At 35.5% G+C, this 13,668-nt stretch overlaps 1 protein-coding gene across 6 annotated transcripts in view; it reads right to left on the reverse strand.

The window, feature by feature from the left end:
- Positions 1–1,534: 1,534 nt before the first annotated feature.
- LOC107714857 (probable serine/threonine-protein kinase kinX) overlaps positions 1,535–13,668 on the reverse strand; it is a 24,697-nt gene continuing 12,563 nt past the window's right edge. For 3 of the 6 annotated variants that reach the window (XM_016520843.1, XM_016520844.1, XM_016520842.1), the window contains 9 exons: positions 11,521–11,676; positions 11,354–11,398; positions 10,349–10,417; positions 5,124–5,195; positions 4,411–4,479; positions 3,197–4,144; positions 2,949–2,993; positions 2,738–2,782; positions 1,535–2,188 (listed from right to left, as the gene is read on the reverse strand). In XM_016520843.1, the coding sequence (XP_016376329.1) occupies positions 2,181–2,188; positions 2,738–2,782; positions 2,949–2,993; positions 3,197–4,144; positions 4,411–4,479; positions 5,124–5,195; positions 10,349–10,417; positions 11,354–11,398; positions 11,521–11,676 (1,457 nt within the window). In that variant the 3' untranslated portion in view covers positions 1,535–2,180. Of the gene's footprint in view, positions 2,189–2,737; positions 2,783–2,948; positions 2,994–3,196; positions 4,145–4,410; positions 4,480–5,123; positions 5,196–10,348; positions 10,418–11,353; positions 11,399–11,520; positions 11,677–12,525; positions 12,697–13,668 lie in introns of those variants that run through there. The other 3 variants (XM_016520847.1, XM_016520841.1, XM_016520845.1) reach the window with 3 other exon arrangements.

The raw sequence follows: 13,668 nt of genomic DNA on the forward strand, positions 1-13,668 counted from the left end.
AAATAAAAAGGATCAATACTATGTGATTTTATTGTACCTAACCTTTATTGCAGCACTCAAACAAAACATTTACAGTTGTTTACAGATTTGTGAAAAGTCACCCAAAACTCCCTAAAATTGCATTGCCTCAATAACTTAAAATGAGTTAGCCTATACAGCAGGATTTCATGTAAACCTCTGGATAGAAAGCATTGAGTAAACCTTGAGTAAATGCTACCTTCACAAATGGTGTTATTGCTGGTTGTGAGGTGCCTGTCCCTTGAACCTGTACCAAGGCTGCTATATCCAACCTTTCACATATGGCTTTGAGAAGTTAACACTTTCATAAAATTCATTCAATTTGACTATAAAATGTCAAATCCTAAATAAAAGAAATCCTAAAAAAGAAAAAGAAAAATTTTTTACTTTGTAAAATTAATACCACTTTAAAAATTCACATTGACTTCAAAAGTGTTAGGGGTCCAAAACACCCTTTAGTGTTGAAAAGAAAAACAAACCCTACAAACTATATTTCAGCCACTTGTATATGTTATAAACCCATTGTTTTGAAGAGATCTGCAGCATTTCCTAAAGTCTATCACAAAAACAACATCTATTCTGGCAGGCCCCATAAAACCACAGTGTAACAACATTACAATGAAAAAAAAAAATTATTCCACAGTGAAACAATTCAGGAGCCAGAATTGGATTTCCTTCAAAAGATCAAACAAGTTTTCAATATCTTAACCAACTACTCTGCGTCGAGGGTGAAAGCTACATTGTGTTGTAATAAAAACAATGACATTAATAGTAAATACAAACAAATTTTTGACTTGCTATGATATTAAAGTGATAAAATAACCAGTCATCTCTTTCTGAATGCACAACGGCAAAATTATATTGTATTCTTACCGATGTGCCTGCAACAGTTGAAAGGGCCAGAATAAATGCACTGTGAAGTCAATACATAGGCAGTGCATGACATTTGACAAATTAATAAGCATATATGATTTGTGATCTTCCACAAAAAGCACTAGGTAAGATCTTTACACTGCTATAAAAATAAAACTTTGTGTAAAGTAGGTTGCTCCATATTTGTGTGGGCATCCTTCACCAGTTATTACATAAGACACCCATTTAAACATCATTGTTTGTCATACGCATACTGCACAGCAGCTGGAGTGTCTACCTGAAACAGAGCTTGCCAAATCATGAGCCTATGAAACATGACTTACTGAAAAAGGCAAAAGTATAAAAAACAGGATGGGCAAGTTATGCATCTGAGTAAAAAAAAAAAAAAAGAAAAAAAAAAAAGGGAAATTTCCTAAATGTGAAGAAATGCAAAAACAAGTTTTCTGAGCTCTTAGCTAAATAGTTACAGTATTGACGGGGGGGAAATCAACAGAGGTACTAAAATGTTGATTGTACGCTGGAAAATACATAAGAAAACAGTGAAAACATACTAGTGAGAAAAATGGCTCAAATGATTGTTTCGCATAGTTAAAACATGAATTTTCAAATAGACACATACATACATGCACATGCACGCCCATTCACTCCATACAAAGTTCACATAGCAAAACCTGCCAGCATAAACTTGTCCTTGATATGCAACATTGGAAATGTAGACTCAATACATATTGGTAGTACAAAACCTAAGGGTAAAAATAGAGAAAGATCAGTGCAGCTTTGCATAGTACCTTCACATTGAAGCAAAACCTCAGATTTGATGAAGAAAGAAACACTGATAAATTCAGTGCCGAGTTGAATATGAAGATCTCCGAGCTACAAAGCAACATGAAGGTGTTCGTACACACAGGATAGGAAACTACAACCAAACTATCATCAATGATCATTCAAAAAAAGGCTACTTCACATCTATGTTAGAGGATGGGGAAAAAGCTTTGTCTGAAATTAAAGAAAAAGGATTCGAAAGAGAAAAGGGGTAAGAGTCAAAATCACCAAACAAAAGTTGACAAAACATTCAAATAAATGTGTACTTGTACACATAGAGACTGCATTATCAATTAACAAACAGGCTTGAGTGTCCAAAAAAAAAAAGTAGAAAATCCAGGAAAATTAAAGGGAAATAGTAGCGGTTTTTTTTTTTTTACTCCATGGTGGGAATTGGCAGCTGCACACTTCCAGTGGAATGCCATGTGGTGCTGGTCCTCTCAGCATCTCACATACTGCCTAATGTTTTATGTTTCTGTAAAACACAAAATTATCAGCTTTAAAAGACACTTAACCAGTTGTATGATGTTTTGTTTTCAGTTGAAGCAGATACTGTATAAGGCAGAGACAGTCCACTCTTACATATGTGAATGTTTGTTTACTCTACAATGTGCATTAACTGGATTAGACTGATTTTTTTCCCCATACATTTGAGCTTAAGAAGCACAATTTATGGTACCACATTGTTGTCCGATTTTGGTGAGGTTATGAATATGGCTGCTGAGACAACAAATTTGCCTTAAAAGGACATTCCTTGAACGCAGTTATACATACTTAAAGATTTACATGCATACAGAAAATAAAAAGACATATGGAAATATAACCAACAAATTATTAATAAAAGATAGAAAAAATATAAGAAAATAAAGCAGTAAAGATAAAAAATATCTATAGATACATAGAAATAATATAATGCAAATTCAAGTAAAGAGAGGAGAATTAAAATGCATTAGAAAAACATCCTTAATGAGATGAAAATTTCAATCATGATGAAAATGAATATCGATGGAAAAATGTTGATTACCTGTGGGCTCTACTTCAATTTGTTCTTCTGTTTGGTTAATTTCCTCTGTTAAATGAATAAACAAGCAAGGAGGAAATATAATTACACGTTAATATAGATTTACAAAACAGACATTAAGCATAGAATGTATGACTCAACACAACTTTCTGTACAGATTAGGAAATCTTCCCATTCTTTATCTTTTATATAACCATAAAATTGAATTACCAACCTGCTTCGTCCTCCTCAGGCTGCTCTTCTTCAGCAGCTGCATCCTCTGTAACAAGACAAGAGACATTTCACAACAAAGCAAATATAACTTCCTGTTATCTCGGTGTAGTATCTGATATTAACAGATAATGTTAGCATCCGCATTATTGTACTTACTGTACCATTTTAACATAAAAGACATTTTGGGTATTATTTCTTGCTGCTGTATAATAACCACCTGAGTGAACTTGCGAAAACAAGAAAACTTACCCTCTTCTTCCATATCCTCTGCCTCAAGCTCTGTTTCCTCCGATATGGAGTCTTGTACTTCCTCATCTTCCTCATCTGTTTCTTCTATTATAACTTCCTCTTCTGTTACAGTTTCTTCTGCAGAGACTGACTCCTCAACTGTCTCTTCAGGTGTTTCTACTTCTTCCACTGGTTCTGTTGTTTCAGGTTCCTCTACTGCTTCTTCTACCGGTTCAAGCTCCTCAACAGCTTCTTCTACTGGTTCAAGCTCCTCAACAGCTTCTTCTACTGGTTCAAGCTCCTCAACAGCTTCTTCTACTGGTACAACCTCCTCCACAGCTTCTTCTACCGGTACAACCTCCTCCACAGCTTCTTCTACCGGTACAACCTCCTCCACAGCTTCTTCTACTGGTGCAGCTTCCTCTACCGTTTCTTCCACTGGTGCATCCTCTTCTACTACTTCTTCTATTGCCTCTTCCACTGGTGAATCTTTTTGCACTAGTACAGCCTCTTCCTCCAACAATTCCTCAACTGCTTCTTCCACCGATGCAACCACTTCATCTACTTCTTCTACTGCCTCTTCCAGTGGTGCATCTTCTACTGCTGCAGCCTCCTCTACTGCTTCTTCCACTGATGCAGCCTCCTCTACTGCTTCTTCCACTGATGCAGCCTCCTCTACTGCTTCTTCCACTGGAGCAGCTTCCTCAACCGGTTCTTCAACTGGTATGACCTCTTCCTCTTTTGCAGGCTCTTCCACTGCCTCATCAAAAGCCTCTTCCTCAATTGGAACAGTCTCTGTAACCTCAGACTCTTCCTCCACAACTTCTGGTTCTTCCTCAGGAACTTCTTGCTCCTCTTCAACCTCTGGTTCCTCCTCAGCTACTTCATCTTCTGCGGAAGTGGGCTCTTCGTCTACTGCCAGAGGTTCTTTTTCCACAGGAACAGGCTCCTCTTCCACAGTCTCTGGTTCTGCAAGGGAAAAAAATAATTATAGTAAATCTATTAAACAGACTGTACTATAATCTTATTGGTAGGTGCCAAAATATTTCTTTGATGAACGTGTAAGGGGTGGGGGATGTGTAGAACTTTGTGAATGCACCAATTCAGTGGTTAGGTCTAGTTATACTGCATTCTTTTGTAGTATTTACACAACATGTATACATCACAATGTGTACGAGTAAACAAATAGCAACAATTGCATATTGTCATTTCAAAGGACATCATAAAAGCCGTACCTGGTGGTGGCTGAGCTGCTTCTTTAACTTTAGTGGCTTGGATTACTTCCTCCACGATAGATTCAGGAGCTAAATAAGAAAAAACTAATACACTTAGTTTGAAGGAAAACCGTCTGTTTTTCTGAATTGAAAGCCTTTGTTTATCTGTCCTAAAACACACTTGTACAATAATGCTTTACTAAGATTTGACGGTATAAGTTCAATTATACAAGTCTGCTCTAACAGGTCAATGCGATTAATCTCATGTCATGTTATGCAAGAACTTTTGCAGTATGTGGAAAGACTCGTTCATCACTGGCAGGCATTTCAGTTACAAAAGTGTCTATCAGAATAATTTTAAGTGGGAATATCAAAATAATTTCTACATAGTTCATAGATGGTACATATATACACGGAGAACACCGTCCTTATGAACACCGTTAATGTTTAATGATCCATTAGATAAGACCAACTCCCTTACTTACTAAAAAGATAGGTTTCTTGACAAATAATTTTAAAAATATATATTTTAGGGTCAGGAAATTTCATCTTGTAATAATGGCAGCAGCTTGTAAATTTACATTTACTTTCCTAACTTGCATATCACATTAAATGTCTATTTGTGTTATAAAATCCTGCATCTTATTTTATTGACGTACAAAGATTTCTATGCATCAATAAATTCTCACTGCACCCTTATTTATTGCATAAAACCGTGTATGATTCTACTTTACCTTCTTCCACAGGTTCAGCAAGGGTTCTCTCAACTGATTCACTGGTCTCAGTAGTGGATTTATCTTTCAGCCCTGAGGATTTTACATGTGGATGTGCATACATGAGGCAAGTGTAGAATACAATCACATGAAACAAGTGAACCTCTGTGAAGTGCATTAAATAGCCTTTACACTTTCAAAAAAGGATTTCCATAACAACCTTATGACGTTTGGTTTACTTTTGCACTAGATCTTTTTCTGTCCTTTGTTTTACAGGCACAAAGGTATGCATTTGATGTTTGAAACAGACCAATAGGGAAACAGAGGAGAGGAAAAAGGAATATTTACAGAAGAGTTTATAGATATTAGGGAACAGAAAAGTATTCTTGTTGGAAAAAAGACCCGTTTAAATACCACTGTTCGTTTTTCTTATATTAATCAACACTGAAAAGAAAAACACTCAAAGCACTGATAAAACAAATCAGGGGATTCATATAGTTTATTGATAACACAAGAATGTTCTCACTTCATAAAGTAACGCTAGCTGTTCTATTTATTATAAATGAAAAAAATAAACAAAATCAGAGAAACATCAATGTTGAAATCTCACACAATAGCTAGTATTTTGTAAGAGTAAACCAAAATTCTATCCTCAAACAAAAACATTAAGAGAAATAAAATAACTTCCACATGACGATCGGCATTTAGCACCTTGTTCTGCTTTTGCTTCTACTAATCTCAGTGTTATTAACATCACTGATTATCTCTCATAGAGACAAAAGGTCTTGCCTTCGGTCTATAAGGTGTGGTCTCTGAAGACTCACAATGGCCTGAGATCAAATTCAGCCAGATGTTAACAATTTACACAAAGACAAAAAGATCTAACAGTAGCTGATGTACTGCCTCACGGTTTCTTTTTAGCTGCAGCCTTCTTGGATTCTTTGCCTTTTCCATTTTTCTCAACCTTTTTACCATCATCATCAGCAGCAGCAGGTTTCTCATGAGATTTATTTTCAGCCTCTGGCTTTTCCTTCACCTCATCCTTTTCCACCTTCTTAATCTTCTTTGCTTCTTCAATTTCTGCCATTTTCTCTCTTTCCTCCTTCTCCTTTCTAATTCTTTCCATGGCCTTTTCCACATCTTCGTTCTTTATTCTCTCCCCCTCCTCTTTAAGCCGAGCCTCAGCCCTCTCCCAAGCCTTGGCTTCCGACTCCTCCCTGATACGGTTCAAGGTCCTCTCTTCCTCCTCTTTGGCTAGGATGTGCCTCACTTCCGCCAGTGCCAATTTAGCTATCTTCCTAGCCTCCACTCTTTCGTGGATGATAGTGAGCTGCTGTTTCAGAGCTTCCCTTAGCTTCAAGCCAACATCTTTGGCGTGGGAAAGCTCTGGGGAGAGACTTTGTTTGATGATGTGGTTATGGTAACTAAATCATCACTACACACACCTCAAGCAACAATGCAATTAGTTGGAATGATGCAAATCATTTCACATTAGAACTCCATCATTAGTATGTTTCGGATATCCTCTACACCAGTGGTTCTGTTTCAACGTATTTAACTTGATGGCCCCCCGACTGTCCAGCAGAATATTCGAAGGCCCACCATAAAATACTTCTAGTGTTTCTGCTGTAATTATGACAAAGCTGCTCAACTTCAAAAATGTTTTAACAGAAACTGTGAGTCTTGATATATTAAAATATTTGACCACAATTTATGTGATTCCTGAAGTTTAAGAAACTGTATGCGTTTCATATGGAATAATAATAATTATATATATATATATATATATATATATATATATATAAACCCAATTTAAATAATTTAAGTCATCTTGTGGCTCCCTAGACAGCCCTGGCTCCCAGGTTGAGAATCACTACTGTACACATTATATTAGAATATTATGCATTTAGGATGTTTATAACAAGTCCACAGTTCCCTAATATTATTTGCAAATAGCCTGGAAAAAGTATACACAAGCCTTACATGTGCATGTAGTTCTTTGTCAAGTCATCATTGTCCATGTCAACTACAAAAGTTTGTATTGTTAAACACTCCTTGGTTAAACAGAAAAATAATACATAGCTTAAAATAGTTTATGTCAGCTCAGTCATGCAAAAAGAAACAAGTCAATCAAGTAAATCTCTTCAAGATCCCAAACCACACTAGAGGCTAGTCAGCTGCATGCACTCAGACCAAGTGTGCAAAATACCTCCTTTTCTCCTGGAAACATCTTTCTTTTCATCTAGTGTAAATGTGACAGACAAATAAATTCAGTGACTGCTACTTAAAGGGGTCATATGATGCTTTTTTAAAGATCATTATTTTGTGTATTTGGTGTAACAGAATATGTTGACATGCTTTAATGTTAAAAAAACACATTATTTTTCAAATACTGTACATTATTGTAGGTCCTCTATGCCCCGCCTCTCTCAAACGCTTCGTTTTCTACAAAGCCCCCTCCTTTAATTTTAAAGATTCCTAAATGCATCTACTTTCGGAAGGCCAAATAAAGTGCTTTTGCTTTCGCACTGAAACACACAGCGTCTCCCTGACATGGTTGCTTCAACACTAACTGCGGTTACTGAAACCATGCCTTCTTTCTTTGCGTGCACATTTGGGCGGCATTATGCAAATATTTCCACATAGTGAGGTAGATATGTGGGGGCGTGTTAGAACGAGCCGTTTTAGGGGGGCGTGGCAGAGTCTTAACTTTGATAAAGAATATCTCTTTGGTTTTGAGACTTTAGTCTTTGCAACTTCAGGGATCTTATCTATGCACGAACAGCTTGTAACACCTCAAAGAGAAAGGAAAACTTGAAATCGCATAATATGACCCCTTTAAAACAGTTGTACAATGTAAGTCCTGCCATTGAGATCTTCTTCATACATTTCTTTGACACTAATGATGTCAAAGAGTATACAGCCCATTCACCCATGTCTGCCCTGATTCTATTGTTTGAGTCATCATGCAACACGTAATGATTGGTGACTAATAATTTTAAATAATTCTGATAGAAAATCTTTGTAAAAATGATGCATATGCTATTGAATAAAAATAAATTACAGTGTGCGTCAACAAATCACTATCTACAAGTAGTGGCTTTTTGTACAACATGTGAGGAGAAGCAATCTTATTAACACAACTAAAATGCCAAACGACACCAACAACTGAAACATATGGCAACAATTGCAAAATAATTAAACCAAATGATCTGAATTGTCGATTTACCAAAATAAACACTAAAACTGTACCTGAAATGTTTGAAGGTATATTTGCGATATAAGTGGTATTAAAGTGGTAATGAAGGAAATACTAACAATTGATTTTTCAATCTAAATTCCTAATTGTACACACTTAATTTTCTTAAAATACACTTCCAGACACAAAAGCAGCCATTTCTGTACATTTCTGCAGTAAATATTGTACTTTTTGCATACAAAATATTTAATATATTCACATTCATAGCCCTCCCAATTCCCTCCTAGTAATACAGAAGCCATATTACTTATCAGGCACACCGTTTCAGGTGCTTTAGATTGGCAGGTAGGAACTGATTGTTGACGGTTACAGAACTCTGGGGTTCAGGAGACGTCTCCTACACATGCCACTGAACTAGTTTTTGGCTGATGAACTTATGAACTTCCTGAATTGACAGCCATGTGCAATCTCTTGATTAAATCAGCTATACGTCTGTTTAAACCATAATACAAGTTTCCTACCTAAATTTTGTTAATTGAGGTAATACTGCAAGAGGGGTGGGATATATTCATACTGTGTATCTAAGCTATCGATATTCTCCAAATCTCTGATGAAGGAGAGCAAAGGCAACTCACAAGACAATGAAGAAACACAACAACGTTATATAAAACTGCCTATTCTGTAATGAGCAGTACCAAAAAAGTTTAAAGGAAATATAAAACACAAAAAAGATCCATCTCCACTGAGTTGCTGAGAATGCAAATCACCCCAAAATGCAATTATTGTGTAATATTAAATGGCTCAAAATAAACTATTCAGATCTGAAAGACAGAGAGAAGTAATAGTCAGATTATAAACAAGATGTCACATGTACAGTGTTAAACTGTAAGACTTAAATAGAAATACATACTGTTGTTCATGATATAAGGGAACTGAGGCATGCAGCAAAGGTGATATGTTCAACTTATATGCAAAAAGGTAAATAGTGTATTAGTAGTTGGAAACAGCCGTTGCAAAAGAGCTGCAATGAAGCATAAACTACACAAGTTCAATATTTACAAATATGTAAATGTTCATAATGGCATCATCTTCTCAAGAGTTCACAAGTCCCAAAGTTACTGTTGGCGTTCTTCCCAAAAAAATATTTCTTCAAGTGTTAGAAACCGAGTCAAGTCGTCAAAGGAGCAAGTCCTCCTCTAATAAAGTGTCACAATTGCGGTAGAAAACACGACTATTGATTTTGAAGGCCTAAAATAACGCATGTCTTTTGTCCCTGAACCCCTTCAGTCTGTGACGCACCAGCAACATCCTCCGCTGCTGCCTCGGTTTCTTTATCCTCTAGCGTTTCAAAAGGTCTCATAATGCCATAAAGGAAGGTGAAGAAACCTTGAAACCAATCAGTGCCCTCTTCTGCTAAAATATCGAGGACTTCCTCAAGGGAGTCTGAGTTTTCTTTGCTGCCATCTTTGGTCAGCCCTATGTAAACGGGAGAATAGGGAAAAAGAGAAAGAGAGGGAAAGAAAGAACAGTGGGAGAGCAAGAAAATAGAGAGAGGGTGGTGTTTGTTTGCAAGGTTTAGTAGATAAGGATTCAGTGCTATAAAAAAGAGGGTAAGGATTCAGTGCTATAAAAAAAGGGTAAAGATGCTATTAAAGCTTAAACTGAGGTAAAGGAGAAAGGGGACATGCATGGGAAGGACCAATGGGGCTGTTTTTGATGAATATATGTCTCAGTTACTTGTGAAATCAGTTAAACTACATGCTAAATGTGAAAATAAATCTCTTTAATTTCTTTCCTTACGACATGACTTTGCCTTAAATGTAATATTGGCAAGTTGGTCTAATTTACAAAATCATGCAACAAGCCAATAATCTCTCATCACTTCTTCTCCAAAATGGTATGTTGTTTGAATAAAATGATGATTATAAAAGCATGAAAAAGTACCATGCACATGCATCTGATTTAATTTGAAACTGCACAAAAGTGAACCAAAGTCAGTCATGCAAAACATTATATGGTAAAATTTCATTGGAATCACTGCACTTGCCTAGTAGTACTTTAGCATCTTCCACATCAAAGTCTCCATCACCATCAGCATCATAGGACACAAGTTTACCTAGTAAAGTAAAGTGAATCTGATTTAGTCATTTGACATGGGTTGTGAATAATCCAATGTGCCATACATGGAACTAAAAGTCCTGTAGCACTGTTAAAAAGCTCTTATTTGTCTTCTATCAAATAGTACAAGGTTTCCTGTAATACTTTGAACTAAGAAATATCCTTAATCCTATTTCAAGAAATTCTGTAGCAAATAAACTTTATAACAACTTTTCTTAAGAAGTCATTAACAAACATCATTACATTAACATTTTATCATATTCAAATAGTTAGAAAATACACACTCCCATCCAAGTTTTGGTGTCAGTTTTTTGAAAGAAGTGTCTTATGCTCACCGAGGCTGCATTTATTTAATTAAAAATACAGTAAAAACCGTAATATTGTGAATTATTATTATTAAAATTTTAAATGACTGGTTTCTATTTTAATGTCTTTTATTCCTGAATTTTCAGCATCATTACTCCAGTCACATGATCCTTCAGAAATCATTCTAATATGCAGATTTGACGCTCAAGAAACATTTCTTATTTGTATCAATCTTGAAAACAGTTGTGCTGCTTAATATTTTTGTGGAAACCATGATACCATGATTTTCTTTGATGAACAGAAACATCAAATAAACAGCATTTATGTAAAAAAAAAGTTATAACCTTATAAATGTCTTTACTGTCACTTTTGATCAACTTAATGTGTCCTTGCCGAATAAAATGTGTTTATTTGAAAAAATAAATAAACAAAATCTTACTGACCCCAAACTTTTAGAGTACATTTATATAAATGTAGTGTATATTTATATTAAAGTATGGAAAATGACACTAAAACGGAACTAATAATAAAATGGTAGGTTTACTTCCCCAGTTTGTAATTGAAGATGGTAGGTTCAAAGAAATGAGGTTTATGGTGGTGATTCTATTCACTGGTTCAGATGTCATACCTTGTAATACCTCTGAAAGATTATAGCGCAAGTCCTTTGCTTTGGCTGCATGCAAATTAAGGCCAGATATACAAAAATAAATTACATATAACATTTATGTATTAAGTATTTTTAAAACATCAATCAAGATATACACAAAATCTGAATAAGAGAAACCAAAGACTCACCAATTACACCTTGATAGTCAACAAGGTCAAAATACACCACAGCTACAGAGGTCCAGACGCCCAGGAGAGCCAAAACCATGAACAAGGTGAAAAACGAGGTTCCTCCTCCAACCTCTGCTTTCTTTCCATTCTTATGCGCCTGCTGTGGCTTGGCCTCTGAAGGATAAAAGAATAAGAATGTCAGGAAGAAATTAATAAAATCTAAAGTTTATGAATTTAAAATGTATTCATTTAACAAAATCAAATCAATGCAGCACAGCAAAACCCCTGTGTAAATGAGGAATACATGCTCAAAATTAAACCATGACTTTGAAAGGAAGATTAGTCCTTTAGTATTACGGTACACACAAGTATTCACTCAAGGCCACTAGTCAATAGACTATGTAACGTTAGCTTTGAAGACCAATCAATTCATTCTATATTCAAATGCCTGTATACGATCCAAAGGATTTCTGGTTCAAATGAAAGATTCCCTTTAAGATGTTTAAATATTCCATCAGAAATCACATCTATAGTAATCACAAGGTGACAAATCTCTAAAGGAGTGCAGTTATTCTGAGGTCTGTTGACACTTCTCATGGAACCGCGGTATAAATACATCTGCATTCAGAGCTCTAGTGGGAAGAATGAACAGGTGTTTTGTCCGCTACGTTCTGCTAGGTCAAATCCACACATTTGTTCATGCGCATACGCACACTACAAATGTTAGTAACAGATATACAGACAGCAATAACAACACTAAAAGTGTTACAACAAAAGAAATTATCTTTTTATAGTTTGTATAGGTGTCACGTATAAACTGATTGCACAATAAAACTTTATAACAATACATTTCAAGGCACTTAAGCACCCCTCCAAAAAAATACAAATGAAACCTAAAAATTAAGTATTAAATATTATTATATATTCTTTTTCAAATGTTAAGGTTTTCTCTCACACCCCCATGATTTGTTAAATGTCATCTCTCGTCATAAAAGGTTATTCCAAATCATAAAAATACTATACCGGTTTCTTTGTTCACCACCTTGACCTCTGCATTAGGCTCCCCCATTCCTCCAAAGCAAAGTGGGGAAAAAGGAAGCGTCTTTCACCCCAATCCTACCCCAAACCCCTGTACAACAGCAGGTCTCCTGCCTTTTTGTTCCTTGTGAATTGAGCCGGAACTTAATATGGAACTCGACCAGCAAATGGATTATTTTTAGAACTGTCCACTTGAAAGCCAGACAATCTCAAGCCCTCGTAGGAAAGGGTAGAGGCAAATCCCACTCCATCCCACTGTTCTTAGTCACATATGAAAGCTGAAATGGTTGATTTGTCACCCAAATTACTATACTTGACAAAACAGTAACACGCAATGGAGGATACACTGCTTTGTCACATACATGCATTTTAATGACATGCCAATCAAACTTTGGAAGGCGTTTTTCAGCCTCCTGGCAGAGGAGCATTTAAATCTTGGCAAACTTACAGTGAATCTCCTGACACAGAGCTATTTATTTTCCATACAAGGACCGGTCTCTCGAGTTTCTTGATGAAATAATAAACATGTTAGCGGTGGCTTCTGCTTGGATTTGGCAAAAACAAACTAGCCATATAGCTGAAACAGAAAAACCCGCATCAAGCTAACATTATCAGCATAGTAAAACGACCAAAATCTACTTGCATAATCTTCTATTCTCATCAAGAATATCACTTACTCAAAAGATCTCTCTTGTGCTCACTAGGGCTGCATTTATTTGATAAAAAATATAGTAAAAACCGTAATACTGTAAAATATTACAGTTTAAAATAACTGGTTTCTATTTTAATATATATTAAAATTCAGTTTATTCCGGTTTCTTTTATTTATTTATTTTTTTTTAATCTGGTCTTCAGCATTATTGAAATCAGATTTGGTGCTCAAGAAACATTTTGTATTATTATCAGTTTTGAAAACCATTATGCTGGTTAATATTTTGATCAGAATCCTTACTAAAAATTATTAATTCTTTTATATATATATATTATATACACACACACTACCGCTCAAAAGTTTGGGATCAGTAAGACTTGTAATGTTTTTTAAAGAAGTCTCTTATGCTCATCAAGGCTGCATTTATTTGATCAAAAATACAGAAAAAAAAAAACAGAAACACTGTAAAAGGTTAT

The sequence above is a fragment of the Sinocyclocheilus rhinocerous genome, unplaced genomic scaffold (assembly GCF_001515625.1).
Source record: "Sinocyclocheilus rhinocerous isolate Xijiao unplaced genomic scaffold, SAMN03320098_v1.1 scaffold1350, whole genome shotgun sequence".
Classification (NCBI taxonomy): Eukaryota; Metazoa; Chordata; class Actinopteri; order Cypriniformes; family Cyprinidae; genus Sinocyclocheilus; species Sinocyclocheilus rhinocerous.